Source organism: Thermothelomyces thermophilus, chromosome 2 (genome assembly GCF_000226095.1).
Source record: "Thermothelomyces thermophilus ATCC 42464 chromosome 2, complete sequence".
NCBI classification, from domain to species: domain Eukaryota; kingdom Fungi; phylum Ascomycota; class Sordariomycetes; order Sordariales; family Chaetomiaceae; genus Thermothelomyces; species Thermothelomyces thermophilus.
Window position 1 is genome coordinate 2,717,049 of NC_016473.1, and position 26,469 is coordinate 2,743,517.

Here is a 26,469-nt window from a genome sequence, read left to right on the forward strand (position 1 = left end):
CAGTGATGATTCAAATGAGTTTATGAATTGCTACCTTGGTATGCAAACGCTGATCGCTGGTCTATGTATGTACCCGTGAATAGTATTCCCCCAATTCCCACACTTTGCAGAGACGACCGGATATTGACAGCCCGCAGCGGGCGAACCCAAGGAATCATGTCGTGAACTCGTCTAATCCAACTCCGTTCCATGTGAACAACCAAAAACGCCAACTGACCGAAAACCGGAAATTAAAATAAGGAAGGAAAAAAAAGATGCGTGCTCTCAAACGAAAGGCTGCTGCTTCGCGCGATAGCCCCGCGCTCACCACCAGTCGCCGTGCTCGAACATGGCCTGGGCGACCTTGACGAAACCGGCAATGTTGCTGCCAGCAACCAGGCTGGGAAGCTCGCCCTCGCTGGATTCGACGTACTTCTTGGCGGTAGCAACGCCGAGCTCGAAAGCGTTCTTCATAATGTCCTTGAGCTTCTGGTCGACCTCCTCCTTGGTCCACGAGAGACGCTGGCTGTTCTGCGACATCTCGAGACCAGAGACGGCGACGCCGCCGCAGTTGGCCGCCTTGCCCGGAGCGTACCAGATAGCCTCGCCCTTCTTGGCCCGCCGCTCGTTCTCAAAGACCTCGATAGCCTCGAGCGTGCAGCCCATGTTGGAGCCCTCAGCAATGAAGCGGGTACCGCCGGCAACGAGGGCGAGCGCCTCCTCCTTGTTGACCTCGTTCTGGGTCGCGCACGGCAGGGCGACGTCGACGTGACCAACGTGCAGCCACGGGCGGGCGCCCTCGATGTACCTGAGCTTGCCCTTGGGGGTGTACTCGGACAGAGCCTTGCGCTTGACCTTGAGGTCCATGATGGCCTCGATGTCCTCGACCGTGACGTAGCCGTCGTCGACCGCGACGAGCGAGCCCTTGGAGTCGGAGAGCGAGACGACAGTGGCACCGAGCTCGATGCACTTCAGGGCGGCGTACTGCGCAACGTTGCCAGAGCCAGAGATGGCGACGCGCTTGCCCTCCCAGTTGCCAGCGCCGGCGAGCTCGATCATGTGGCCGACGTAGTAGACGAGACCGTAGCCGGTAGCCTCGGGGCGAATCAGAGATCCACCCCAGTCGAGGCCCTTGCCGGTGAGGACACCCTCGAACTTGTTGCGCTCCCGGCGGTAGGCGCCAAACATGTAGCCGATCTCGCGGCCCGAGACGCCAATGTCACCAGCGGGAACGTCGGTGTCGGCACCGATGTGCCTGGAGAGCTCGCGCATGAAGGCGACGCAGAAGCGACGAATCTCGGCATCACTCTTGCCCTTGGGGTCGAAGTCGGCTCCACCCTTACCACCACCCATCATCACTGGTCCCGCAGTCAGCATCTGTATTCGACATTGTCTTTGCTGTTGACGGGATGTTCCCACTTACGGCCAGTGAGCGCATTCTTGAAGATCTGCTCGAAACCAAGGAACTTCAGACTGTATCTTTTATCAGCGCCCGCTTTCCCCAGTGCATCTCTGGCTTATTTTGTCCTTCTTACATCGAGAGGTTGACCGAGGGGTGCAGTCTCAGGCCACCCTTGTAGGGGCCGAGAGCGGAGTTGAATTGCACACGGTAGCCGCGGTTGACCTGAACATTGCCGGCATCGTCCTCCCAAACGACGCGGAACTGGATGACACGCTCGGGGATCGAGACGACCTTGAGAGCAGTACGGTACTCGGGGTGCTTCTGGAAAAGGGTGCTGTTCTCGAGGGTGAGGACGAGCTCTGCGTGGACGTCAGTCCCGAGTCGCAAAATCAACAAGTCACCAAGCGGCAGCATTGCTCACCCTTGTACGCCTGCTCGAACTCGGGCTCGGGCGCGAGGTGCGACATGGTGGCTGGTGGTTGGTTTGAAATCGGGAGAGTCGACGTCTTGATATCGGGAGGGTTCGCTGCTGGGGAGAATCACGGTCGACCCAAAACTCCGCTGCGAGTATGGAAGAGAGAGGGAGAGAGGGAACGCAGAGGGCAGAAGGAGGCGAGAGAGAGAAGGACCATCCTATATACTCGAGATCTGGCCTGGGTGGTGGGGGTGTCGAGGCCGACAAGCGGTCGAGCAAAATGGGACGAGGTACCGTCCCCCATCCCCCCCTTGCTCCGGGAACAGGCCCGGCACGAGAGGCGGGTTGCTTGGAGGCTCGCGCCGCTCGTAGTTCGGTTTCACGACGGGGCCAGCCTTCGAGTGGGCGTGTGGGCGGCGAAAGTTGACCGCAAAACCCACACGGGGGCCGCCCCTGTTGCGGGACGAGTGGCCACCTCTTGGCAAGTGCTTGGTCTTGAACCGCGCCGGTTTTCGCTCGCTCTGGAAGTACGGCATCACCCCTCCTCTTCATCCCACGCCGCGTCCGAGATGCCACCCTTTCTCCGCCTCCCTGGGTTGTGTTCGCCAAATCCCAAACCGCAAGCGTGCTGCGGTGATCACAACTCTTGCCACTGACGATCCCGGCCATCGATGTTCTCCAAGATGGCCGTCGTTATTTTTCTGTCGCGCAACAGCGTCACGAACACGGTTTGTCCGCCGCCCTTATCGATAGCAACTTCAAGGTCTGATTGGCGATTTTGTTGGAGAAAGCCATGCTTGAGATGCCCCGCATGCTCGCGTGCCCTCCCTGTCGAAATCGGATCTCGAGATGCATGGGTCGCGGCTCTCCAAGAAGGGGGCCTCGCGTTTTGTCATTGGGAAACTTATCCGCGGAAGTCGATTGGCCGCCTCAACCTATGGATAAATTTGACTTGGTAATCTCTTTCTGGCGGGGTCGGCGGGAGTTCATCCCGAGCGATTGGGCTCCGAGTTGGTGGGGGCCAGCTAACTCGGCCAAATTGAGGATAATCTCTCGTTCCGATTTGTTTTCGCATGGTCTCCGACTTCGCTGGCAGCGACTGCCAATGTCTATCGGTGCCGCCTCCGGATCCTTCCGTATTTGGCAAGTGAGAGGAAGGAACCCAGCTTCCTGCACGCCCTAGGGCTGCCGAGAGCGGGTTGGGCCATTTTTCCGAGCTCCCAATCATCCACCACAATCGCACCGCTTATCTTGGGTTGCTAAAGACAACTGGTAATGCATTTTGGTAGACGTCGATGATAGGCAAACTGGATTCGGTCCGTTCGTCTCTCATCTCGAGCCCTCCTTGACTGACATGGTCGTGTTTGTCCGTGTCTCGTTTCGGCCTGCAGTCAACCCCCGTCAACCCGCCTCTTGCTTCCCGGCAACCATCAATTTTCGGAATGTCGACGACGGCGATGACACTAAGGACGGCGACGTGTGTCTGTCTGAATCGGCAGCATGTGCATGTCTGGGCAGGCGATCTCCAGGGCTGTGGTTGGCATTACCACTCTGTCCGCATGGAGCTGGAAGCACCGAGTAACTAATTCCAACCTCTTCGTCTCCTTGGTGGAGAGCACCTCCGTATATTGGGTCGTGGGGAGCCTCGGACTTTGTCGAACCTCGACGGAGAAAAAGAGATGGCCTCGGGCTTCGAGAAAAGAAGGGAAGCCTCGTGGCCTTATGTATCCCAAGCCTCTCACATGCCTACAAGGGCCTTCATCTTGGCCGCGGTCTCACGGCCTCACAAACGGTTTGATATCCTTATCAGCGCGTCCTTCCTGGAGGTTCTGCTACCGTGGTTACACTTGAGCGTGCGACATGTGCCCAGCTACACAAACGTACGCATGCAGGGTCCTGTCTTCAGTGGGGGCCGCGGCGATAACCTTATCTGCGTGGGGATCTCGAAGTCCTGATGGGTCGGAATCCACCGAGTCTATGTACGGAATAAGTGTTTCCGGGTGTTTCTGACACGTTCCCATCTCTTATCAGCTTCCGCGTTACCTGGCCACCTTCTTCCGAACCCCCAATGCAACTAAGAGAAGGCGGGAAAGAGGCGGCAGCGATATGATTATGATCGTGCAGTAATGATCTGGCGATCCCGCACACAAGAAAGTAAAAATAACGTACGGCCTACACAAACGAGTACGTTGCGAGTGCCGGTGAGTATGCCTATGGTTCTTTGCGGTAAGACCAAGGAAAAAAAAGACCAAGAACACTCTAGTGTGCATACACTAGGGTCGTTCACACTAGTGCAAAGGGGTATGTCGGGGCCTCCTTGTTCTGTCCCGGACGGACTCGTCCTAGCCGTGAGGCTATCTTGAAGCCCCCGCGCCCCCGGACATTGTTGTGCATGAACTCAATCCTGCCATGTAGCTCGCGAGTATTTGGAGGATGCCCTTTCTTGTGACAACCTCTTTAGCTCCCCCGGATCTTAAGCTGCGCCTTGCATCCATCGCTTTGCGCCTTAAGAACATGTAATTAAATATAAACATGCAGAAATGATATGAGTTTGGAATAGCCGCTGGTAACCTCAGCTGGTGGTAAAAGTATGAGGATCATGCATAAGAAAATACTGTTATAGCATTGAGGTACTCGGAGGCCAGGCTTGGCCGACCTACTGCCAGGGACGACGGACCAGGGTTCAGCATGTATTTAGAGAGCTTCCACCAGTGCCTCCGGCACTTGACAGTATCCGTAATCAACAATCATCACCACTTCTGAGGACCATACGAGAGTTCCAGCAGTGCCTGCCACAGCGCTTACACCGCGGTGGTTGACCATATTTGCAGCACCACCCTGCCGTGCTGTAGCAAAGACCCTCTTGTAAATCGACCAGGAAGCTACTTCAAGGCGCTACAGCCAGGAGGCGATCCAAGTATATTTGAACTTCTACTATACCATCACCGTGAACCGAGACCGCGTAGGGGCCGTGCACTTTTTTTACTGCAACCCCCTTTATTTCCTTCTCTCCCCTTTCAACCATGGCGGGTATCCATCATCAATCCCATCCTCTCTCCGGATAATTCAGAAAACAACTAGGGCCAATGGCCACATTGGTGAAGAATAAAGAGAAAGAGGAAAAAAGCAAAAAATCCCATCCTAACGCCCTCTGCTGAAGCTACATGCGCGTCCGAGGTACACAGAGACATCGTGCAGGCAGGTTGGCGAGCAACACAGCCCAATTGGTGACAGTCAACGAAAGATTTGAGGGCTGATAGCGAGGTCAAGATTGTTGAGATCTTCGTTGATGGGGCCTGATCCAGAAGGGCCTAGTACGAAGTACTTGGGTCTATCAGGAAACCGTCTTACAAGAAGCATGGAGGCGAAAAGCAAGAACACCGCCAAACCCCAGCCAGACCAGACTCGAGTCATCTAGTACAACCCCAACGTCCTGTCTTTTCTCGTCTGGGCAAAGTGGAATTAAAGAAATAGAAGAGAGAGAGGGGGAGAGAGAGAGAGAACGAGAGAAATAGGAGCTTGGCCAGGCGGCGCCGCGTTACGAGACTTGCATCACCATGGGCCCAGCCACGATGATGTCGTCGGTGAGCACGCCGTTGAGCGGGGCGGCGCTGGCCAGGTTGACGTAGGTGATGCCGGCCAGGCCCTCGGGTACGACGCAGCCGGCAGCCTGGTCGAAGGGGGTGAAAGTGGTGCCGCCGGGGATGCCGCCGGTGGTGAAGGCGCAGTGGGTAGCCGAGGCGGCGGCGTCGCTGCGCAGCTGGACGGTGGCACCCGCGGCGACCGCCTTGGGGGAGGCGCCTTCGGGCATGGCGAGCGCGGGGAAGGCGGTCAGGATGAGGTTGGAGCCCTCCGGGCAGCTCTCGATGAAGGGGGCGGCGAGGGAGAAGACTTGGCGGGGCGAGAGCGGGGTGTCGAAGGCCTGGGGTACGGGGATGCTGCCCGAGGCGGCCCGGATGAAGGTCTGGTGGCGGGCCTCGACGGTGAGGATGGAGCCGGCGGTGGTGAGGATGGAACCGGACGAGAGGAGGGCGGCGGCGCCGAGGTAGGCGGATACGCCAACGTTCTCGAGAACGGCGGCCGTAGCGACCATGCCGGCGGCGTCGGTGAAGCCAAATTTATAGGTGCACGGCTGCACGGGCTGGACGCCTGCCTGGGCGATGGCGCTCTGCAGGAGCACGACATGCTCCTGTTCTGTCTTGCCGACCTTGAGGAGGGCGTCGATCTGTTGCTGGTCGAGGCCGAGCGCTTGGAAATCGGTTGCTGGGAACTTGGCGAACCCTTGCTGGTAAAAGGTCGCTTCAAGCCACTCGAGCGTGAGTGCACTTGGAAAAGAAAAAGTTAGCCTTGTGTGGGAGGCGCTTAGAGAGGTGGTGTTATTCTTCTTCTTACAATTGCAGGATGTCGATATCGTTAAGACCCAGCGCCGCCGCAGCCTCATTTTGACGCTTTGCGTGCTCGTATATCCTCATCTGGTCCTTGCTCAACTTTGGAAGCGCTGGTAGTGCCGATGAGACGGCCGCCAGACCCGCCATTGCAATCCCAAGAGTCTTCCTGAACGAAGGCATTGTTGTTGATGCCGAGTGTGCCTTTCAAAAATCTTTGAGTCGCCTTTTTCTTCCCTTCTTCTTTCCCTATCGGGTGGGACGTAAAGTTCCCGGCGCGCGGCGGCAGTGAGCTAGTGAGTGTCGGATGATATGATGGAAAAGTAAAGACCAGTCCGGCTGTAGAATCGAAGGCCCGCCTTGAGGTAATACAAATGATAATAGTACAGTAAGGGAATGCTGAGCCTTGTACCCGGAGCGAAGGAAGGACAGGCTGAGCCGCTTGAAGGAAGGTGAAAGCAGACCAGCGCTTTACGCGAGCACGGAGAAGAAAACGAAAGGCGGGCGATGGCGGATGGGGGATGGGGGATGGGGAGGGAAGGAAGAGGGCAATCCTAGCATATGTAAGTAGGACACAATCAGCCTTGAATCAGAGCGGCTGCCGGGATCGCCTCCTCCCTTACGCCGGACTGCGATTAGCCCGCGGGTGTTGGTCTTTCCGGCTCCGCTTCATACACTACACTACAACCGCAACCCTGGCACGCTTGGACAGGGAAGCGGCATTATAGGAAGGAGCAGAGGTTGCTTACACTACTGCACCTACAGAACGGTTGCGTCTGGGTTAGCTATCTGCCGGAACCCACTGATAGAAACGCTCGGGGCACACGCCCAGCCCCCGACGTCGGGCTAATGTTGCCTCGTCAGGGCTCAGGGACTCGAGTCTGGGCCTGATCCGGTTAGAGTAGCGGCATTGCCAAGAGGAACTTCAGATGGTAAGGAGCGAGGATAAGACATTTGGCACGTTTCGTTTCCCTGATGCTGCCCTATAGTACTCCGCAGTGGTGTATAATAGTGCATGTATGTACATAACATACCTATTGTATGTACATAGTGTACATCCGTACATACCCAGCAGCATTCCCCTGTTCTGCGGCGTCAATCTCAAAAACCAATTAGGCCCGTTGGCGGATACGGAAAATGGACATGATGCTGGAATTAACCAATCACACCGACATCTGCGAGAGCATTAAGGTTGGGATGGAAATGCAGTATGCTCGGAGGAGAGCAATGTATCTGCATCCCCACTGCCCCGGATGTCGGTTCGCTTGCTGGGGGCCCGCTGAGCATTCCGCACACTGCGCGGGACCAGCCAATAGCAGTTAGTTACAGCACGAGCGAAGGCGGATTGCCAAGGACTCCCCAGGGGTTGTAAAGTTACCATACACCACGAGGGAAATGCAGCAGTGGCGATGTTCGTCTCAGGCTTGTTTCAACTTGGGCGGACCGCATCGGCTCCGAGGGAGCGGGGGAAATCCTGTATCTGCGTTTGCGACGACATGTTCTGCTTCCGGAGGATGCCCCCGCCCTTCAGATTGTCCTCCTCTGAGGAACGTGTATGTGTGTGTTCCCCTAAAACGACAGGACCATGCGACCTCGACAGCCAGGAGAACGTAACGTATGGGACGAATCTGCGGCTTCGGCCACCGTCTACCCATGACTCGGGCCGGCTTCTTTGCAACGCACGTCAAGTTAAATTTGACAAGCTTTGATAGCCCCATGCCGAGGCTCGCTTGCACCGAGGCAACAACCTTGATGAGAGAGCCGTGTGCACCAGGGTCTAATGTTGCCCTCAATGTCGCCATCCCATCCTGCAAGGCAAGACTCGGGAACAAGATACTTGCTGTACGGAGTACCGCCGGGGTAATTCGAACATGCACCGAGTGCGGAGGATGCCAGGTATGTACTGTGCCTCGGTGGTATTTCCCGCCCGTAAACCATAACGGGTTCCTGAATTGCACCGGTCGATACTTCGGGATCGCGCGTGGGCCGATCGGGAGTTGAGTTCCCTTGGAAGTTCCTCTTATTGCAACAACGGATGCCGAATGACATGCCATAGATCAATTCAGGTCTCTTCGAGAAGAGGGCTACTAAATGTTCCCTTTCTGGCTGGCGTACAGCACCTACCTGGAAGTTTTGTCGAGAAGATTGTTCCTTCCCTCCTTTGGTCATCGGGCCCAGGCATCAACCACTGTACGCACCTAACCAGAATTGCCTTACATGAAGTTCTTAAATGCCTGAGCGTAGTAGTGTAGCGTATTAGGCAACGTTCATACCTCAAAGTGTCCCCAACTTATTCTTGGACTCTACGACAGTTGGCTTGACATGCCGAGTTGTTTCGGGAAGGTGATGTCAATTCTAGATGGAAGCCATCCACTCGTTGGGGATGCAGAAGCCACAAGTCAAAGCCCAGCGTTCGGTCCGGGCCTGGAAAGCTTTGCTGCGGTCGATCCTCTGCATCTCCATACCGGAGTCCAGTGCCTGGGGCTCCGAGAGCGGCCGATGCAGTGGATGTGGGTTGATCTACAGATCCCACGCTGTCTGAAGCACCTGCTGGCTATATATTATGCCGACGGCGTGCTGTGCGTTTTGGCATGCTCCCAAGACAAGACTTGAAACCGATTGCAACACCACGCCCTTCCATCTGACGGGCATGATCTGCGAGCAATATGATACGAAAGCAATGCTTCCCGTACTATTAAATGGCTGCTTCTTGTGCCCCTGCTCTTCTCCTTCCCTTGACTTCTCACATCAATCGCAGCTGCACTCCATCCCTCCTAATCTCTTCCACCCTTTTGACTATGCACACGAGGAGCAAGGGACTGCTACCGTCCCTCACAGGACTATTTAGCGTCTGGAATCCTTCACGCGGGAGGAATGCGCCATACTGCGATTGCCACGCCAAAACAATATTATCCGAACGGGAGCCTCTCTATAAAAAGGCCCTTTATCAATCTCCCACTACTCACTCCCTCACTGCCTGCTGCCAACTTGATATACCAGACACTACCGAACCTCTGACTCTTCCCCTGTTTTCTCAGGTGCTTCACTGCGCGGCAATTATCACCTCACGCAATGACATTCCAAATGTCTTGTATAAGGCCAGGTAGCCTAGAGCGCGTACGGGTTGAGAGACCGGATTGTCAGACACCTAGAGTCGTGTTAGCTGTGCCAAATTCTACAGGGAATAACATGAACTTACGGTGGGCTCTTGGTGAGATCAGTCTTCAGAATGACCGGCACCCGCGTCATCTCCGTCACATCCTGGATATAGTCACCCCCTTCCTCCCTGAGCTTGAACAACTTGAGGTACTTCTCCTTGTTCGTCAGACGCGTCTCCGGCACGTCGGCCGTGGGCACTTTGGAGTCCGACCGAGTGCGGTGGAGATCACCGGCCGCATCCGCGGGGGATCGCGTAGGCGATCCAGGAACGCTCTGTGTTGGCCGTTCCGCCAACGATGCTCCGGCCATCGCTTCCGTAATGTCCGACGCATTATCGGACACGTTGTCTTCGTCGTCATCAAATAGGGCATCGACGTCATCCGTTGAAATGGTACCCGTCTCCGTTTGCTTTCTTGTTGCCTCTTCGCGTTCCTTCTTGGCCCGCTCAGCCTCCTCGGCTTGGCGCGCAGCGGCCAGAGCGCTCGAATACCGCTGAGACAGGGCAGCCTTGGGGCGTTCGTCCTCGGGCACGTACGCAGAGCTGGGAACGCCCTTCTCCCAGTAGAGCTCCAGAATCCTCTTCTCCTTCCGGAACTCCGCCTTCTTCAAGGGAAGCTGGTCACAGTGCACCCGCTTCTCGAAGCCCCATTCAGGAATAAGAACATCGAAGGCCGACTCGTAGACACAGAGAACAATGCCTTCGCTGATCAAGTCGCCGTTCAATTCTTGACGCTTCTTATCCATGGCGCGGCACGCCTCAATGTGGATGCTCTGTTCTTGAGCATTCTGCGCCGAATCCTTCTTCGTGTTGCAAGCCTCAACCGTCTTCACGAGACTATCCAAATCCTCGTTGTACTCCACCTTGCCGTCAGAAAGGACGGCCTCCAGTTGTCGGTGGACTAGGATATCGGCGTAGCGTCTAGTCGGGCTGGTGAAGTGAGTATAGAGCGGCAGGTTGAGCGAGTAATGAGCCCAGAGGTGCTTGGCCGTCTTGCCCGCGATGAAATATTTGGCGCGTTGCATCGACTTGAGAAGCAGGGTCTCCATGCCCTTTCTGATATCAGCATCCTCGACTCGGAAGAGGCTGTTCTGGAGCGTGCCGCTGCTCGAAGAATCAATCTCATAACCGAGTGCCGTCATACGTTCCACAAAGGTCTGCAGACGGCGCGGAATAGGAGCTGCGTGACGACGCAGCAGCGCTTTCTCAGGCAGCGCGCGTGCCAAGCGCTGAGCAACAAACTCGTTGGCCTTGTGCATGAGTTCCTCAACCAATTCTGTCGCCGGGGTGGTATCGAAGATGTTATGCTTGACGGGAATGTTCTCATCATCCAATTGCTGCAAGAGACGCAAGGGGGCGATCGCTTCGCCGCCAGCACCTAGGCGTGTCTCGCGGAACTTCCGAGTCAGGCCCTTCAAGGAACCATTAGTAATCGTCTTAGTCGCATGATCCATATGGTGTAAACTCACGTTGAGCAGCTCAATGTCTTTAGCCTCCACAACCTCGTGGTTGAACCCAGCGGTGCCAGAGATGGCCTCATCCATCTGCGAGAGCGAGAGCTTGCCGGCGCTCTTGACGATACTCTTCCCGATCCAGACATCGCCCTCGGCAACCGCGCCAGTCAACGGATTGACGTGGAAAACGACGCTGACAGTCAGTCGGTCTTGGTTCGGAATGAGCGAGCAGACCTCTCCCGACAGCTTTGGCGGAAGAAGTGCGCAGAATCGGTTGACAAGGTGAACTGCAGTGCCGCGCTTCTTTGCCTCGCGATCCAGCAGCGAATTAGGTTTGACAAAATGAGTAACATCTGGCACGTGGATGCCAATCTCGATCTTGCCATCAGGCAAAGTTTTGACGTGAACACCATTTCCAAGCTCGGCGGAACCGTTCAAATCGAGAGTGAAGACCTTCTCGTCACGGAAATCCCTTCGAGAAGAGATGGCAGCCTCATCCTCCTTGGCTATCGTCCAGTCCTGGAGGCCTACGCTGCGCAGAACGGCCTCGGCGAACTCGTCCGACGAAAAGTTATTGTCTCGGAGGAGGGCGTCTGTCTCAACCTTGATATCACCCATTTTCCCAAGCTTCTCGACCAGGGTACCGAACGGGTGCAGTGAAGTAATGGGCCAGCGCTTGATGCAAGCCACGAAAATCTGATCGGCGTATTCTTGGTGCTTCTCAACAAAGTCGCGAGGAGCCTGCTCCGTCGGAATGGCGATTAGGGGGACACGCTTGTCTGTCGGCTTGAACCAGACGATCTTGGGCTTCTCTTGTGTGCGAGACTCCGGCTGCCGCGACACGCCGCCGTCGCGTGCAGCTCGCTCAGCCTCCTGCTTCTCCTTGGTTGCCTGGCTGCTAGGACGGAGGAGACCCAGCGTGCCAGAGAACATCTGGCCCGCGACGCGCTCAATGACGGCAACGATGTGGCCGGCGTAAAGAGGTTTCTGCTCATCGCTGATCTCTTCCTCCTCAACAAGGAGCAGGCTCTGGCCCTCAACTTCAACGTCATCGTTCTTCTTCTGAGTGGGCCGCTGCCTGAGACTGCCACGGCGGCGAATTCCACCATCACCTGCGCCGTTATCGTCACCGTTGCCGCCAGCCTGGCCAGTGCCAGCAGTAGATCCGGAACGCGTATCAGTGATGTCCTTGCGTTTCTTCTTCTCCTCTTTCTCGCGTTTCTGGGCCCAGACCTCATCAACATCGAGGAGCTCAACGGCGACAAGATCTCCCTCGAGGGCACGGTTACGGTCCTTGCTGCCGCAGATGAAGATGTCGGCGTCAAGAAGACCATCCTGAGTCGAGACGTACGCATCGCTCCTGTTCTTCTTGTTCACTCGCAGAATGCCAGAAACAAGTTTACCATCAGCCAGGAGAGCGGGGAGCGAAGCCTGCGGCAAGTATGGGGTAAAGAGGGTCTTGCGCTGCTGCTGCTGCTGCTGCTGCTGAGACGGCTGGGCGCCCAATTGGGGAGCATGCTGGCTTGCCTGGAGCCCGGCCAGGTGCTGGCCATTCATGGACGCAACCTGGAGAGCTTGCAGCTGATTGAGCTGCATGGGATTCAGCTGCTGGGCGCCGTAAATGTTGGGAATCATCATCTGGCCAGGGAGCTGCATCAGCTGAGGTTGGCCTGGATACTGGAAACCTCCCATGTTTGAGATGGACTGGTGGTTGACGGAGCTCCGGCTACGGTGGCCCGGCTGGAACCCCTGATTCTGAGCGGCACCGGTCTGGTCCTGGGCTTGGTTCTGACCTTGCGTGCGCCAGTTGCTGTCAAAGTTGCGGGACGAAGTGCGGACATGACCGCCACCAGCACCACGGCGGGGGAAGTCACCGCCAACAGCCATGCTCTGGCTGCGACCATGACCGCCGCGCCCGCCGCGGAAAGACGGAGCCGGTGCAGGGGTACTCTCGGGGCTCGCCTCCTTGTCCTTGTCCTTATCCTCCTGGGTTTCAGTGGAGGTCGAGGCACCGGGAGCAGGGAATTGAAAGGCAGAGGTGGTGCGCTTTCGCTGGGCGGCCTCGGCGGCCTTCTTAGCGTCGGCTAGAGCCAAGGAATGACGCCTCTGATGGCCGCCTCCAGAGCCGCCGCCGCGGCCGCCACGAGTGCCAGCATTCTCACGACCTTGCCCCTGAGAGTTTTCAAAATTGCCAAAGGCAGATCCGGAAGCACCAGACGATGGTGCAGGCGGTGGGCCCATGCCCATGTTAGGGAGAGCCGACTGATTACGGCGATGTGACATCGGTTGTGTTGGCGGAGCCAAAGCCACGTTCTGCTGCGGAAGCTGGGTCGGGAACTGATAGCCGGCTTGCGGCGACATGTTGGACATTGCCTGCAGCGGGTTGTAACCTCCAGCGCTAATGGCTTGGCCCGGCAGCATGCTCATTTGCTGGTAGGTCGCCTGGAGCTGGTGTTGCTGTTGCTGCAACAGCTCAATCTGCTGCTGGATTGCCAGCTGTTCCACTGTTTAGAGGGCTCCTGGTTAGCTACCTTCCTGTAGTTCATGTTTGGGAAGCGAGAAACCATGGAAAGCCGGTTGAGCGTCGGGCGAGCCGCAGCGACCACGTCATGATAAGATCAAAAGGCAAAACGACACAGGGAGATGGCAGACGGCGATCTACTGGCGGGATTCGCAAACATACTCATCAATGGGGTCAACTCCGACGGGCTTCTGCGATGAGCAATGTGCAGCCGGCGCCCAGCGGGCCCGGGAACACCTCCAGGCTGAGGCTGCTGTTGGTGCTGCTGCTGTTGTTGATCCATTGCGGCGGTTGTTCCTCAACAGGCGGCAAGAGGGAGAGCAGCGCAGATCGATCGGGTCGAAGAATGCACGTCGAGTGCGAAACAGAATCTGTTCGAATGCGTTTGCAGGAAGCAATGGACCAGGCGTTGTGTGTCTTGTCGACAGACGAGACGTGGCTGTTTTTGTTGGATGTTTGAGTTCTGCGGAGTCGTTGCTCGTGGACGAATTCAGGTGCTGAACAATTACGAGCCCAAACTGGTTAATGAAAGATTGAAAAAAGTCAAGAGGGAACGTCACGAGGGATGGGCTTGATGGCGGAAAGTTGGATGCCGAAAGGCTGGGGGGGAGGGTTGCGGGTTGAAGGAGGGTGCGAGCAAGGAGGAACTCGAAGATGATGACGATGTATGGAGGCCAGTGGGATGTGCAGTCGAGCAAGATGGGAAGGATGCTCCAGGATGGCTCCGTGCCCAGCAGCCCAGGGTGACAAACGCTAGCGGTTCGCCCAGCTACCGAAAGGGAATAGGAGTGGGGCACAAACCCGCACAGCTAAACCCGACCGAAGCTCGCAGCTCAAGGCTGCGGATGCAGCGTGCTGAAACTCCTTCTCTTCTGTGACCGCATTCTTGCATATACGAATTTGGATTACGGTTTCTGTCAATTAACTCCCCAATATGCAAATGAAGAGATCCGCGAGACAGGTCGCCCTACAGCTCCCCAGAAAAAGACGGTCCAAAACGACTTTGGGAACGACGACCTAGTAGCCTCCGTGGACACTCAGACCGACTTTGCCAGGGCGGGGTGCAGAACCATTCAGGGGTCCAGTGTCCACACTTCCCAGGTCAACAGGAGGTATTCGTATTTGATTCTTGCCTACCACAACGCACCGGATGCCCGGGAGGGGGGGGAGGGGGGGGGGCAGCGCAATCGAAACGGGCGATGATGTAGGATTTAAATTTGATTTGTGGTGTCGCGGCGAATCAATCTGTGGTGTAAGACGAAAGAGTATTCAAAAGTACATACATACATCCTAGGCCAACGGCGCTGTCGTCAACCACCGCTCGACAGCTTGTTCGTGACATGGGTCCGTAACACCATTGAACCATCTTGTTTCGTGCCACAGCGAATGGATATGTTCATCACGGCCAGACAACATATCCACTTCACCAGTTAATGTCTGGTGCAAAGAACCCCAGACTGCGGTGAGAGGACTCGAGTCTCTCCTTGGTTCTTAAGCAGCAGATTTACTTACAATAGGGTTAGGGTTGCCATGACTGACTTGTATGCAATGTGCGACGGATCCAGCAAGTGTTCATGGGCAAGCTGCAGGAGCGGCAAGCAGCAGCCCGCGGCAGACGCCGGAGGGTGAACATAGCGGGACTGAGCCCCAATTAAATTGGAACAAACGAATCCAGACATCCCAGTTGTCCGCGACGCCTTTAACAGCCGCGACTACGAGACCGCGCCCAGGGATATGGCCCAATAAACACCATACGAAAGTTAACGGCCCCACGAATCCGACAATGGCAGGCTCGTCTCCCTCGCGCGGGCAGAGCCACCATTGGGGGACCGCAAGCCCCCAACGAACAGTTCTCGAAGAGATTCTGGGAGACGACCGGAACTCAGAAGCGCGCCATAGAATCCTTCTCGAGGCGGCAAAGAGGGAACACGAAAGAGTCCGGGCGGAAGCGGAGAGGGTATACAGGGAACAACTGCAGAAGGAAGAAAGGCAGCGTCTCCTCGAGGCGCGGCGGAAAGAGGAGGAAAGAATTAGGCTCGAGGAAGAGCTTGCTGCTGATCGCGCGAGATTGAATGCGCTCAAAGCGAAGAAGATTGCGATACCTCCGCCGCTGCCAGAACCCGAACCACCCGCTGCACCAACAGTCAATGGGAAAGCATCCTCTCCACCGCCATCCGACAATAATGCTCCTACTCAAAGCACCGGGGCGACAGCGCAAAATGTTCCAGTGACCAAGCCATCTGCTGCGCCCATACAGGCGTCGACTCCAAGCCAGTCTCCTGCGACAGTGCCGAACAAAGCTCCAGAGCCCCAGAAACCCGTGAACTCAGTCCCGGACGTCAACGGTCTTTCCAAGAGCACGTCACCAGCAGCCGGCGCGCCCTCCACTGCTGAAACAACGCGCCCGACTGCTCCGCCACCGACGCAGGCTCGCCCCGACAGATATGCAGAGATTCATCAAAATCTCAAAAAGCTGCGGAAATTTATGGCTGATCAAGCCAAGACAAATCCGGCCCTGAAAGGAAGGATGGGCGACATGCGGCGAGAGATTCGCAAATCCGTTGGTCAGCTCACCGTCACCCAGGGGGTCGCCGGGGTCAACAAAGTGCAGGTATGTGATTCCGTGACTGATCTCATCAATTAAGGTTGCTGACCGGCATTCCGCAGCAACAAACCATTCTCAAACTGCTACGAGAGGCGATGTCGAACCAGGTACAGTCACAGCTGATGGACCCCAGCAACTTCGTTCTGGAGCCGAGGGACCCAGTAGAGGGGGCTGCGCACAACGAGCCCGCTCTGCCATCAATCTTCCTCTACCTTATCAACGTTTTCGCAAAAGCGGCCATCTCCCAATTCATCAACGAGTCCGGCGCGCGGCCGGAGACGGCAGATCCCGTCGGTATTTGTGTTGCCGCGACCCTCTCGGAGCCAGAGTTTCTCTGGCGCGGCGCATCGCTGATAGATATCCTGCTTGCTAAGCTCCGGATAGTATGCCCGGTGCTCTTCGGCTACCGGGGCAGCGAAAAGACGGAGCAGGGCAGGCAGAGGTTGGGCTGGTGGAAGGACAACGGCCGGTGGGTGCCAGAGCAGCAGCACATGGATCGCATGACCGGTCTAGGGGCCGGCTTCGCGGCAATCTCGCTTCGAAATTTTGCCATGTCCAAGAAAACAAACCCATACCCACCCCGGGAATACTGGGCGGCCATGGCCCGAATCGTTAACACACCGTCCGCGGAGATATCCAACACGCAGTGCGTCGTGTTGAAGGCCATGGTGGAGGGCTACGAGCAGAAGTTTATTGAATTCTACGGGAATGCCGCCGTCGAGGCTTTGCGGACCGCGTTGATCGAATTCCCGGCCAGAGCGCCGCAAAAGTCGGCCGCGGTGAATTCATTAGAGGTATTGGCCAGGTCACTGAAGCGGGATACGGGCTTGGTTCTTGGATAAAGCGCAGGAATTGCGGTATGCAAAGGCGCATCAAAGATGGAAATGTTACCTCTGGTGCCGGGGTTGATCTGACACTTGGTCATATCCGCATTGTTGGACCAGATAGACGTACTCACAGAGGTTCTGGGAATATGCCACGCGCTGCGGCGCATCCCAGCCGTGGCTGTTGTAGATACCCGACATTCAATCTACCAAGACAAAAGACAAAACCCGAACGCCTAGTTGCGACATTATCGTCTGTCTACACTCCAACCGTAAACGGTATGCCCCAACAAGCCTCGTGCACCAATCCGGTAGCCAACCATACCCAGACCCCTATAATACCAGGAGCAATATCAACAAAATTATCAAAACCACGATCAGAACCCCTATACAGCAACTGCTCAACCGATCCTCGTTCCTCCGTATTACGTACTTCAGTTTCTCCATTCCGGTTTGCAACCTGCCCTCGACACGGTTGGCGAGATGGTCCACGACCTCGAGCATCTCCACCTGCTCGTCCAGCTCCCGTCCCATGTCGCCGGCCTGCCTTCGCAGATTTCCCACGGTCTGTAAGACTCCATCCAAGTGCTCGTCCTGCTCTCGCATCAGGACAGCCTGCTGCTCGCGTTCAAACTCGGCTGCGTAGTCATTGATACCCCCGGTGCCGTCGGTCTCCCCGTCAGGAATGGCAAAGGACGACGGGTCTGGGAGGTCGTCGGCACCGCTCCCTCCTCCTCCTCCTCCTCCTCCAACCGTGCCTTTCTGACCGCGGCGCGTGGCGGCTGCCGTGCCAGAAGAGGAAACCTTGGCCAGCTCCTCGCGCATATCGTCCACCTCGCCGCCGACCTCCTGCACGAGGCGCTTGCGACGCGCGACCTCGGCGGCCGAGAGTCCATACTGCGCCGGGTCGGACTCAGCCACCCGGACGGACTCGACGAGGTCGGCGAGGTCCTCGGCGAGCGAGGCGATGGAGGACTCGAGGTCGGACCGTGCCGAGGCGAGTTCCGGCGACGTCGGGGATGTCGCGAGGGAGCGGATTCGCAGGTAGGAGGTGAAGAGGGAACGGGCCGTCTGGAGCTGGGTAAGGACGTCCCTGTTCGGTTCGGACCGTTAGTTTTATCTTAGTCACCAACTGGAAAGCGAGAGGATAACCGGGGAAAGTGTGGGAAGAAACACTCACTGCTGCACCTGGAGGAACGGATCCTCCTCGTTCGTTGAGGACATCATTCCCGCGCCGTGATCGGTCACGCGATTGGACAGACTGACGCATTAACAAGCCAGCATCCGAGCATGTCGCCAGACGCTGTTTGAGAGAGCTAAAGACAAGGGTTGAGCCGTCGAAATTCCGTGTTTGTTTTTTTTGCTTCCCTTCCAGATGACGTTGCAGCCACAGAGGTGCCCTGGCGACAGTGTGGTTCCGTATCAGAAAATACCTAATAAGTTGACGGTTGGGGGTGTGTTTAGTATAGCGAGCCTACCGCGGCGCTTGCCCTTCGATTGCATCCACTGCAGTAGGGTGTTTTGCCGCCGTTGCTTGGTTGCGCGCTGTGCCCCGCAGGCTCGAGGTTCTGCGGCCGTGGGCCGCACTGCAACCCCCCCTGTCATCCTCCCGCTAACCGTCTCGGGGGCCTTGTTGAAACGTAGCAACAACCGTTGGCACTGGCTTTATTTTCGCCGCTGTCCCGGGTTACGCTACTCCAATTGATTTTCTTCCAACCTGAATCCATCACCGAAACCCTCTTTCCAGCCTCGAATTCGCCGCCAGGTCTCTGAAAACCAGGATGTTCAGCGTCAAGCACCTCTTTCTCGCCGCCTCCGTGATGGTGGGCGCGGGCGTCATGTTCGCGCAGCCAGTTGCGGCCGCGAAGGGTCCTAAGATCACCCACAAGGTCTACTTCGACATTGAGCACGGTGACGAACCTCTGGGGCGCATTGTCCTGGGTCTGTATGGCAAGACCGTCCCTAAGACGGTCGAAAACTTCCGCGCCCTGGCTACGGGCGAGAAGGGCTTCGGCTACGAGGGTTCCACCTTTCACCGTGTCATCAAGAATTTTATGATCCAGGGTGGTGATTTCACCAACGGTGACGGTACCGGTGGCAAGTCGAGTATGTTTCCCGCCCCGAATTATACCGATGTATGCGATTGGTGTCCAGCTCGAATGCTGACGGAGACGGGTTGCAGTCTACGGCAACAAGTTCGAGGACGAGAACTTCAAGCTCAAGCACTCCAAGAAGGGCATCCTCTCCATGGCCAACGCGGGCAAAGACACCAACGGCTCCCAGTTCTTCATCACTACCGTTGTCACCTCGTAAGTTCTCCGATAAGCCCAGGCGCCTTTTTATCTAGTTCGTTCGTTGACGCAAGGGTCACAGTTGGCTCGATGGCCGTCATGTCGTCTTTGGCGAGGTCCTCGAGGGCTACGACATCGTGGAGAAGATCGAGAATGTCGAGACCAAGCCGGGCGACAAGCCGGTCAAGACCGTCAAGATCGTCAAGAGTGGCGAGTTGGAGGTTCCTCCGGAAGGTATTCATGTGGAGCTTTAGAGGCTCCTTTTCTAACTCGTGCCTTGTCCCCATTCCCTTGACACGGTTGTGGATATTACGAAGTAAAATACATATGGCACGAATGAGCTGGTTGCAGCAGTATCAACCTGGATCTCCTCGAGTGTCAGAGACAATGTGCTGATCGTTGATTCTTCCCAACCCTCATATTCAGACATCGATGGGCATGAAGGCGGGCCAAATGTGGCGTCCGGCGCAGACGAGCCAGCAACTGGTGCTGCTGGCGAGATTGAAGATGACTGGTCTTTCCTGGTCAAGATGGCTCTCATGGGAGTCGCCGTGGCGGTCATTGCGGCCTGGCTGCGGTTCTCGAGGGGCCAAAATCGTGACATGGTTGGTTTTGAGAAGAATCGTGCATAAACCGTAGACAAGAATGTGTAGGATGAGTTTCAAGAATCCAAGTGCTATGGAGGCGAATCTGGATGCTGTTTCCCGGGGGGGGAAGGGGAGGAAGGGGGGGAAGGGGGGAGGGGGCATTACAAGTCGCTTCGTTAGATGCAAGTGACCCCGTTTCAGGCATCTCTGATTTTTTTCTTTCGTGAGCATCAACCATGCAAAGCCAAGGGTAGTTCGATCTGGCTTCAAACCACTTCCCAACAGATAACGATAAACACATTCAGAATGAAAGTTCTTACACTAAACTTTCTGACCTGCGCGGTCAAGTCCTGCAAGACCTCGGCTGACTCATTTCCGCTACATCCCAAGGACGCGGAACTAGTTAGCGACGATGTTGAGCTCAACCCTCAGTTGTTAGTCAACCTACTGCCCCGCCTTGATTGGAATGCCTTGCGGATCACTTCAACAGAGGCAAGTCTTTTCACACTTTTGAAGCCTCCCTGGATTCCGGAAGTTGTTTTCAACAACCTATCATTTGGCTTCGCCAAAACAACTCGTCTCTTGTTTTGTTCCGCTTCATTACCGCGCCATCTCTCACTAACTTCCCGCAGCTCGGCTTTCCACAACTCCCTGAGCAACCACCTACTCCGGAGGAACTCCAAGCCGATGAGAAGATGCTTAAAGACCTGCACACGTTGCTCATGGAGACCCAGATGAGTGAAGGCAAGCTGGTATGCGGGCATTGTGGGCATGAGTATGCGGTACGGGAAGGTATCGCAAACTTCCTACTGCCGAGCCACCTTGTATGAGTGAGATTGGTCTGGGCGGCTTGTTCGCATGGAAGTGCAAAGGTCATTTCATTAGGTGCCAGTCACGGAGAAATTTGGGTGGCTTGGCTCACGGCGTTCACGAGGATGATGTTGTCGAATTTATGAGCTTTATGTCAAAGGGGCGGTTATCAGCTTTGGTCATAAAACCACCACAATTACAAGGGATAACCACAAGTCCTATGAGATATGATTCAGACACCGATATTGCAACCATGCCCAAGCCTAAAAAACAAACTCCAGCCCATGTAGCTATGCTACAGACAACCCAGGAACCTGCCCCATCTACCGCCACGATACAGTCTCACAATCGCACTAATCTACATCTGCTTCTTTTGAGCAGCAGGGCCCATCTCTTTGTCGAACGCACCATAAGACACCTGGAGGCTTGCAAGGGCCTTGAGCCCGACGCTCAGGATGGAAAGAAGAACAGCCAGCACAATAAAAGACATGAAAATGCCTAGTCCCCGAATTAGCAGCCCAAGATTGGTAGAAGCTCTGAACAGGACGACACTTACCCGGAGTGAAGAACTGGTACTTCTCAAACAGAGGCAGGTTGTTGGTCGACTTCGAGCTCTCTCGCACCAAGACCTCCAGCGCCTCTCCAGACCAGCGCTTCAGATCTATGTGCACCGGCTCGCTAAACTCGGGCTCGTAAGCGTTGAACTCGTTGGGGTCAGAGTACACCATGACGGTATAATCGTCTCCCAGATTTTCGAGCAGCTTGCCCAGCTCATAATCTGTCGCCCACTCAGTCAGCTTTCTTCAGCCCGAGGGAGGAGATTGGCGCCGGCGGCCAGGAAAGACATACCGTTGTCCCCCAGGATGTCGTCTCTCCCCTTGTCCTCGCCGTCCCTCGGGGAAGCAGCGGGCAGATGCCTCAGCTCAAACCTCTGCACACTCACATCCTGCTTCCTCCCCTCACACGCGTCGTTGATGTACTCCTCCAGCGCCTTGCCCGACAGCTGGCCAATGACCTCGGCGACGTCCCAGTTGCTGTTGTTTTCGTCGCTCTCCACGGCGCTGCAGAGATTAGGGAGGCGGCAGGACCTGCTGCCGCCGCTGCTACCGTCGCGGATGTCGGCGGCATGTAGGTTGGGCTGTGAGACGAGGACGTAGCGACTGCTCGGGCATGACGATAGCAGGGATTTGGCTGTGGTGAAAACTTGGGAGGCGGTCTGCAGTTGCGGGGTTGAAGATGGTGTGCGAAGTCTGTCGATGAGTGTCAGCGCGTTGATTCAGTTAGGAGCAAGTTGGCCGGGGCGCTATCGACATACTTGGCTGTGGAGAAGAGGATGAATGGTGACGAGTCGGAAAAGGCCTGCACGTGTGGTACCGTGCAGGCTAGTAATGCTGCTGTTGTGGTGAGCTTCATGGTAGCAGAGTTGATGATGCCGAGCTGTTGCGTCGGCGGCGGTAATGGCGGTTGGTCGGTACACGAGTTGCGTCGCGATACCAGGAGGAGCTCTTGTTGGCTTGGATGATGCGGCCCCAGCCAACAAGGAAGAGTGGGGCGGTGAAGGCCGGCAGAAACCCCGATAAGCCGATGGGCTACAACCGTATGTACAGGGGTTATCGGAAATTTACAGGCCCCCTCCAGTCTGAGAGACGCAGCCAAGTGCAAGACCTGGCACAAGTTCAACAATGTTTGCACAACCGAGGATACGAAAGACGGCACCGCCGCCGCCAAAGAAGAGGAAGGTATCCCATGCGATTGAGGAAATTACCTTCGACAAAGCCGCTCGCGCGGAGTATCTTACGGGGTTCCGCAAGCGGAAGCAGGCGCGGATCAGGCATGCGCAGGAGATAGCGGAACAGAAAGCGCGGGAAGAGAGGATTGCGATTCGCAAGCAGGTAATTAGGTTTTTTTTTCCCCTTTTGGGGAGAGGGTCATACTGGCTCGTATGCTAATCAACTTGTTACAGATCAGAGAAGAGCGCAAGAAGGCCGTTGAAGATCACGTCCAGGCGATCAACAAAATCCTCCGGGAAGCCGAGTACGCGGGGACAGCGGATCAGAACGAGAAGGACTCCGAGGATGAGTGGGGAGGGTTCTCAGACAATGACGTTGCTGAGCCGCCGATTGACCTGGAGGAGGAATACATCGACGAGGACAAGTACACAACGGTCACCGTAGAGGCAGTCAATGTTGATCGTGATGGACTGCATAAACCCGAGCTCGGGCATCCCTCCGACGGCGAGGAATCTGGGAAAGAGGAGGGTAGCGCAGAGCAAAACCTGCAGAAGGACGAAGTTAAACGTCCAAAGGAGCCCAAGAAGAAGAAAAAGAAGTTTCGGTATGGAAACAAGATTGAACGAGAGTTGGAAGCGCGGAAACAGAGGGCAAAGAGGAGGAAACGATAATAATGCAGTTCAGCCCAAGGCATTCCTTTAAAAGCCCGTCGTCACGAACCACTCCACACAACCCGGTTGGACAAGGAGGGGAATGTGGTCTCAGTGTTTCGCAACACTTTACCTGGACAGTGCTAAACGGCTGATACACCTCCAATCCTCCTCCATCGATGTGAGATGCCACACGTAAATATCTCGAATCCGTGCTAAAGAGATCGACGCAACGAAACCCGCATTCCGGCCAAGAAGCGCAATGCTTAGATGGTGTTGATCTCGTTCTGGAAGTCCTCCAGCTCCTTCTGCACGGCGGCGTACTTCCTGGCCATCTCCTCGTATTTGGCCTCCCACTGGTCGCGCTCCTGCTCGAGAGCCTGGACTTTCCGCTCGAAGTGCCCAGCCTTAACATCGGTCTGCCGCAGTCTGAGAAAGAGGCGGTCAGTAAGCGAGCTTGGGAGGAGTGGGGGATCTGCGCCGCAATCTTACTTCTCGTTGGCCTCCCGCAAAGTACGGTCTGCTTCCTCGGCCTCTTCCTCGAGAAGTTGGAGCCTTCGAGTCAGCGTTTCGTTCTGGGTTCCGTGCTGCTGGCCTTCACTGGCGGCGGCCTTGAGTTCCTTGACTTGAGCTTCGAGTTTGTCTACCTCCGCCTCAAGCACATTGTTCTTGTGCGTAAGAGAAATGATCTCCTGCTCCTTCTGCAGGTTCTCCTGCTCGAGCGTCTTGACTTTGTTCTGGAGCTCCTCAACCTTGCTGGCCGACTCCTCGGCCTCCAGGCGGAGCTGGTTCATTTTCTGCGATGCGTAACATCTAGTCAGCAACCCGAGCCATCTAACAACCAGCACAAAAACAAGATGTGAATCGCATCTACCACCCGGAGATGCCAGATTCGTAGCGCCAACCCATCGAAAGGCTCGTCGCCGTGACGCGGTGCGCAGCATCACCTCTTGAACCCAATGGTGGGGCCAAACAGGGGTCCAGCTCAGTTCCGGAGAAAAGGGGCAGGCAACTCACCTCCTTGATGCGATCCATTTTGTCGTCGATGGCAAGTATCAGAAGGGACTCGAATTACGGAGCAGATTAGCGGCTTCAGCTAGAACACGGTGGACGAGATGTCGCAGGTCGTGGTTGGAGGTTGGGGGTTTGGGTGAAGAAGAAGTCGGTGGATGCGAACGGGCAGGTGTTGGTGGAGCTAATGAAGACCAGCAGGCTGCCCCTCATCAGAACGGCGGTGTTTCCATTTGCTGCGGCGGGTCGGTCGCAAGTCACTTGTCTGATTGACCAGAGCCGTCCGGCTAATGGTGGGGTTGCTTGCAGCTGGGGCGCCAGTTGCTTCGCAAGACCCGGGTTGCTGTGCCAACGCGACACTAGTCAGCGCCCTTTCCGAAACGGGCCCAACCACGCGCCGCCGCGATTCCTGTTCCCTGTGCGTTGAATTGACCAATCTGCAGCACCCAGGACTGGTCATCCACTCTTTGATATCGACACGGAACTGCCATCTGGGAGGCTATCCCAGAGTCTCGCAGCGATGCTGGCCGCTCATCACGACCAGGAAAACATCTACACCCAACAGGCCACCGCCTCGAAGCAGCAATTGCAAGCCAAGACCCCCGGAGTTCGCTACCCGAAGACCCCCCTCAAGGTTCCGCTTAACGACGAGAACAAGAATCACGGGTTTCAGGGCAAAGGTGTTTTACAGGGTAAAGGGCACAATGAGAACACTCTCACAGTTGGTAAGGGAGCCGACACCCTCGGCAAGTCTGGCAAGATTGGGATGGTGACGCCGGCCGGTGAGTCCTTCCACGCCCGGTTGATTGTTTCTTTCCTAACGGAACCCAGCTCCAAGAACTGGCCGTGCGCCTCTCGGAAACAAGACCACCAACGCGAAGGCCAGGGCAACACACCAGACTCCCGGGACCAAAGCCGTCGCCCGCGACCTGGAAAAAAACGCCTCCAAGCCAATTGCCATTGTCAAGCCGAACCCCTCTGCACCCCAGGCCGAATCTTCGAAGCTTGCGGTCCATACCGACAAGGATCCACTTAAGGAGGAGGATATTGAATACGCCCCACCCAAGCCGAAGGATCTCCCTTACGAATCCGACGTATTTCCCGACGGTGTCTTGACCTTTGAGGGGTTGAAGCCCGAGAACTTGTTCAAGGGCTACTACCAGTATTACTTCAACCGCGTGGACGACGAAGGCAAGACAGCGGTGGAGCGGGACATGGAAGAGCGGCAGAAGCGAAGCTTTGAGCGTGGTGAAGAGCAGATCCGGAGGGACATGGACGAGTTTATATGGAATGTCGGCGACATTCCCGAAGGCAAGAATCTGTTGAAACAAAACGTCGGGGTGCCATCTGGCGCCACAGCGACATTCGGCAATAAGGTGACGCGTTTGGCGCCCAAACAGCCGTCGACGCTCGCATCCAGGAAAGCAGCAGCCGCTCTGGCAATGCCCGCTACCTCATCCGCCGTTTCGCAAGCGAGGTCGACCAGGACAGCCGCTCCTTCTGCCGCCAAGGCACCGACAAAAGGATTTCTGCTGCCAAAGCGGAAGCCCTTGCAACCGGTCTCCCAGCCCACCACCATTCCGGTCCGGGAACGGGCGCCTGCCGTCGCAGCTTCGCGCAGCACTCTAGGGTACAACAAAGGCCGGTCGGTATCCTCTGCTGTCAACGGAACCAGCAGCGCCGCGACCGCCCGCCAGCTCCAGGGCCAGGCAGGTGGCAAGCCTCGCACATTGGTGCGATCTGCCAGCACAGCATCCTCCAGCTCTGATACCACCATCACACCCGCCCGTTTCGCCCAGTCATCAGAGACGAAGAAGCCGGATTTCCTGTCCATCTTCGACGGGGAGGACGAGGAGGATACCTTGGGCGGAGGAATGCCGCCCATGGATGATGACAATGATGATTTCCAGCTGACAGTCAAGTTTGAGTGAAATGGGGGTTGGGACAGGATTATCACTATGCGGGAAAGTCCGCAGGCGTTGGGTTCAGGGCGTTATCGAAGTTGTAGACATATTCTTCTCCTATTCTTGGTCGGAAATGGTTTCACACTCATGGGAGGCAGTCGTCCCTTTACGTCTTTCTTTTTCGTTAGCAGCAATTCACTAGGAGCCGCAAGCCGTTGTTCGAACTGTCAGCGAGCAGCGACTGGATAGGCGCGGTGGCAGCGATAGCGGGAGAAGCAGAAACCAAAGGCATTGCTTCGTTATTGATTGTGTTATTAAGGATGAGTTACACATCGGTTAGGTGCGATATCGAGATTGGACAACCAAGCAGTTTGTGTCGGCTGTGGCGTGAATCACTTCGGTTTTTCTTTCTTTTTCTTTTTTTTCCGGCAGTCTAGTGCATGAAGCTGTTAATCTGTACTTGATAGTCTGCAGACGCCTCCTGTACTCCGTGACATACGGATTACAGTGTGTACTTGTACATACATACAGTACATTGTTGGCGAAGGTCAGTGTAATCCGGACTATGTAAGGTACCTTGTGGAATCGTCAAGATGCCGCAACAAGACAGAAGCCCCTCATTGGGTGACGCAAGCTCCCCCAGCCTCCTTTTCATATTCTCGGTCTCCATTCAAGCCACTGCACATAAGCATTGAATGGCGCCCGGGCCACCTTGGCACTGGCAACGCCAACCCAAGTTGGGTT

The 26,469-nt window shown here is 56.1% G+C and overlaps 9 protein-coding genes across 9 annotated transcripts; 3 read left to right on the forward strand and 6 right to left on the reverse strand.

Annotated features, from left to right (window-relative positions):
• Positions 1-2,431, reverse strand: MYCTH_2090554 (uncharacterized protein). The gene is made up of 4 exons (XM_003661666.1): positions 1,803-2,431; positions 1,515-1,740; positions 1,403-1,452; positions 1-1,337 (listed from the first exon to the last, which is right to left on the reverse strand). The coding sequence occupies exons 1-4, from the start codon at positions 1,846-1,848 to the stop codon at positions 304-306; spliced, it is 1,356 nt and encodes a 451-aa protein (XP_003661714.1). The 5' UTR covers positions 1,849-2,431; the 3' UTR covers positions 1-303.
• A 2,253-nt stretch (positions 2,432-4,684) lies between these two features.
• Positions 4,685-6,681, reverse strand: MYCTH_111073 (Ferritin/ribonucleotide reductase-like-protein). The gene is made up of 2 exons (XM_003661667.1): positions 6,189-6,681; positions 4,685-6,121 (listed from the first exon to the last, which is right to left on the reverse strand). Exons 1-2 carry the CDS (start codon positions 6,362-6,364, stop codon positions 5,335-5,337), a joined length of 963 nt encoding a protein of 320 aa, XP_003661715.1. The 5' UTR covers positions 6,365-6,681; the 3' UTR covers positions 4,685-5,334.
• A 2,478-nt stretch (positions 6,682-9,159) lies between these two features.
• On the reverse strand, positions 9,160-13,726 carry MYCTH_2301470 (uncharacterized protein). The gene is made up of 4 exons (XM_003661668.1): positions 13,476-13,726; positions 10,808-13,296; positions 9,381-10,750; positions 9,160-9,329 (listed from the first exon to the last, which is right to left on the reverse strand). Exons 1-4 carry the CDS (start codon positions 13,594-13,596, stop codon positions 9,290-9,292), a joined length of 4,020 nt encoding a protein of 1,339 aa, XP_003661716.1. The 5' UTR covers positions 13,597-13,726; the 3' UTR covers positions 9,160-9,289.
• A 1,257-nt stretch (positions 13,727-14,983) lies between these two features.
• On the forward strand, positions 14,984-16,918 carry MYCTH_2301474 (uncharacterized protein). The gene is made up of 2 exons (XM_003661669.1): positions 14,984-15,924; positions 15,981-16,918. Exons 1-2 carry the CDS (start codon positions 15,097-15,099, stop codon positions 16,758-16,760), a joined length of 1,608 nt encoding a protein of 535 aa, XP_003661717.1. The 5' UTR covers positions 14,984-15,096; the 3' UTR covers positions 16,761-16,918.
• Positions 16,919-16,993: 75 nt separating this feature from the next.
• On the reverse strand, positions 16,994-18,133 carry MYCTH_2301476 (uncharacterized protein). The gene is made up of 2 exons (XM_003661670.1): positions 17,923-18,133; positions 16,994-17,835 (listed from the first exon to the last, which is right to left on the reverse strand). The coding sequence occupies exons 1-2, from the start codon at positions 17,967-17,969 to the stop codon at positions 17,076-17,078; spliced, it is 807 nt and encodes a 268-aa protein (XP_003661718.1). The 5' UTR covers positions 17,970-18,133; the 3' UTR covers positions 16,994-17,075.
• A 227-nt stretch (positions 18,134-18,360) lies between these two features.
• Positions 18,361-19,456, forward strand: MYCTH_2301478 (uncharacterized protein). The gene is made up of 3 exons (XM_003661671.1): positions 18,361-18,848; positions 18,925-19,051; positions 19,116-19,456. The coding sequence occupies exons 1-3, from the start codon at positions 18,524-18,526 to the stop codon at positions 19,285-19,287; spliced, it is 624 nt and encodes a 207-aa protein (XP_003661719.1). The 5' UTR covers positions 18,361-18,523; the 3' UTR covers positions 19,288-19,456.
• A 755-nt stretch (positions 19,457-20,211) lies between these two features.
• Positions 20,212-21,930, reverse strand: MYCTH_2301481 (uncharacterized protein). Its single transcript, XM_003661672.1, has 4 exons — positions 21,746-21,930; positions 21,280-21,680; positions 20,987-21,208; positions 20,212-20,928 (listed from the first exon to the last, which is right to left on the reverse strand). Exons 1-4 carry the CDS (start codon positions 21,841-21,843, stop codon positions 20,789-20,791), a joined length of 861 nt encoding a protein of 286 aa, XP_003661720.1. The 5' UTR covers positions 21,844-21,930; the 3' UTR covers positions 20,212-20,788.
• Positions 21,931-22,744: 814 nt separating this feature from the next.
• On the reverse strand, positions 22,745-23,976 carry MYCTH_2090568 (uncharacterized protein). Its single transcript, XM_003661673.1, has 3 exons — positions 23,828-23,976; positions 23,303-23,607; positions 22,745-23,239 (listed from the first exon to the last, which is right to left on the reverse strand). Exons 1-3 carry the CDS (start codon positions 23,843-23,845, stop codon positions 23,077-23,079), a joined length of 486 nt encoding a protein of 161 aa, XP_003661721.1. The 5' UTR covers positions 23,846-23,976; the 3' UTR covers positions 22,745-23,076.
• A 241-nt stretch (positions 23,977-24,217) lies between these two features.
• Positions 24,218-26,115, forward strand: MYCTH_2301485 (uncharacterized protein). The gene is made up of 2 exons (XM_003661674.1): positions 24,218-24,603; positions 24,653-26,115. Exons 1-2 carry the CDS (start codon positions 24,342-24,344, stop codon positions 25,750-25,752), a joined length of 1,362 nt encoding a protein of 453 aa, XP_003661722.1. The 5' UTR covers positions 24,218-24,341; the 3' UTR covers positions 25,753-26,115.
• Positions 26,116-26,469: the final 354 nt, after the last annotated feature.

What these genes read in the sequence shown, in the direction of transcription:
- MYCTH_111073 (XM_003661667.1), bottom strand. Translation starts at nt 6,364, where the DNA reads ATGCCTTCGTTCAGGAAGACTCTTGGGATTGCAATGGCGGGTCTGGCG. An exon ending in GATATCGACATCCTGCAATT is followed by an intron (nt 6,122 to 6,188) that starts GTAAGAAGAAGA and finishes TTCTTTTCCAAG; the next exon opens with TGCACTCACGCTCGAGTGGC.
- MYCTH_2301481 (XM_003661672.1), bottom strand. Translation starts at nt 21,843, where the DNA reads ATGAAGCTCACCACAACAGCAGCATTACTAGCCTGCACGGTACCACAC. An exon ending in ATCCTCTTCTCCACAGCCAA is followed by an intron (nt 21,681 to 21,745) that starts GTATGTCGATAG and finishes ACTCATCGACAG; the next exon opens with ACTTCGCACACCATCTTCAA. An exon ending in CGACATCCTGGGGGACAACG is followed by an intron (nt 21,209 to 21,279) that starts GTATGTCTTTCC and finishes AGTGGGCGACAG; the next exon opens with ATTATGAGCTGGGCAAGCTG.
- MYCTH_2301485 (XM_003661674.1), top strand. Translation starts at nt 24,342, where the DNA reads ATGCTGGCCGCTCATCACGACCAGGAAAACATCTACACCCAACAGGCC. An exon ending in TGGGATGGTGACGCCGGCCG is followed by an intron (nt 24,604 to 24,652) that starts GTGAGTCCTTCC and finishes AACGGAACCCAG; the next exon opens with CTCCAAGAACTGGCCGTGCG.
- MYCTH_2301478 (XM_003661671.1), top strand. Translation starts at nt 18,524, where the DNA reads ATGTTCAGCGTCAAGCACCTCTTTCTCGCCGCCTCCGTGATGGTGGGC. An exon ending in CGGTACCGGTGGCAAGTCGA is followed by an intron (nt 18,849 to 18,924) that starts GTATGTTTCCCG and finishes GACGGGTTGCAG; the next exon opens with TCTACGGCAACAAGTTCGAG. An exon ending in ATCACTACCGTTGTCACCTC is followed by an intron (nt 19,052 to 19,115) that starts GTAAGTTCTCCG and finishes CAAGGGTCACAG; the next exon opens with TTGGCTCGATGGCCGTCATG.
- MYCTH_2301470 (XM_003661668.1), bottom strand. Translation starts at nt 13,596, where the DNA reads ATGGATCAACAACAGCAGCAGCACCAACAGCAGCCTCAGCCTGGAGGT. An exon ending in AAGACATTGAGCTGCTCAAC is followed by an intron (nt 10,751 to 10,807) that starts GTGAGTTTACAC and finishes GGTTCCTTGAAG; the next exon opens with GGCCTGACTCGGAAGTTCCG. An exon ending in GATCTCACCAAGAGCCCACC is followed by an intron (nt 9,330 to 9,380) that starts GTAAGTTCATGT and finishes ACACGACTCTAG; the next exon opens with GTGTCTGACAATCCGGTCTC.
- MYCTH_2301474 (XM_003661669.1), top strand. Translation starts at nt 15,097, where the DNA reads ATGGCAGGCTCGTCTCCCTCGCGCGGGCAGAGCCACCATTGGGGGACC. An exon ending in CCGGGGTCAACAAAGTGCAG is followed by an intron (nt 15,925 to 15,980) that starts GTATGTGATTCC and finishes GGCATTCCGCAG; the next exon opens with CAACAAACCATTCTCAAACT.
- MYCTH_2090568 (XM_003661673.1), bottom strand. An exon ending in TTGCGGGAGGCCAACGAGAA is followed by an intron (nt 23,240 to 23,302) that starts GTAAGATTGCGG and finishes CCTCTTTCTCAG; the next exon opens with ACTGCGGCAGACCGATGTTA.
- MYCTH_2090554 (XM_003661666.1), bottom strand. Translation starts at nt 1,848, where the DNA reads ATGTCGCACCTCGCGCCCGAGCCCGAGTTCGAGCAGGCGTACAAGG. An exon ending in GTTCGAGCAGGCGTACAAGG is followed by an intron (nt 1,741 to 1,802) that starts GTGAGCAATGCT and finishes ACGTCCACGCAG; the next exon opens with AGCTCGTCCTCACCCTCGAG. An exon ending in CAAGAATGCGCTCACTGGCC is followed by an intron (nt 1,338 to 1,402) that starts GTAAGTGGGAAC and finishes CTGCGGGACCAG; the next exon opens with TGATGATGGGTGGTGGTAAG.
- MYCTH_2301476 (XM_003661670.1), bottom strand. Translation starts at nt 17,969, where the DNA reads ATGATGTCCTCAACGAACGAGGAGGATCCGTTCCTCCAGGTGCAGCA. An exon ending in CCGTTCCTCCAGGTGCAGCA is followed by an intron (nt 17,836 to 17,922) that starts GTGAGTGTTTCT and finishes CGAACCGAACAG; the next exon opens with GGACGTCCTTACCCAGCTCC.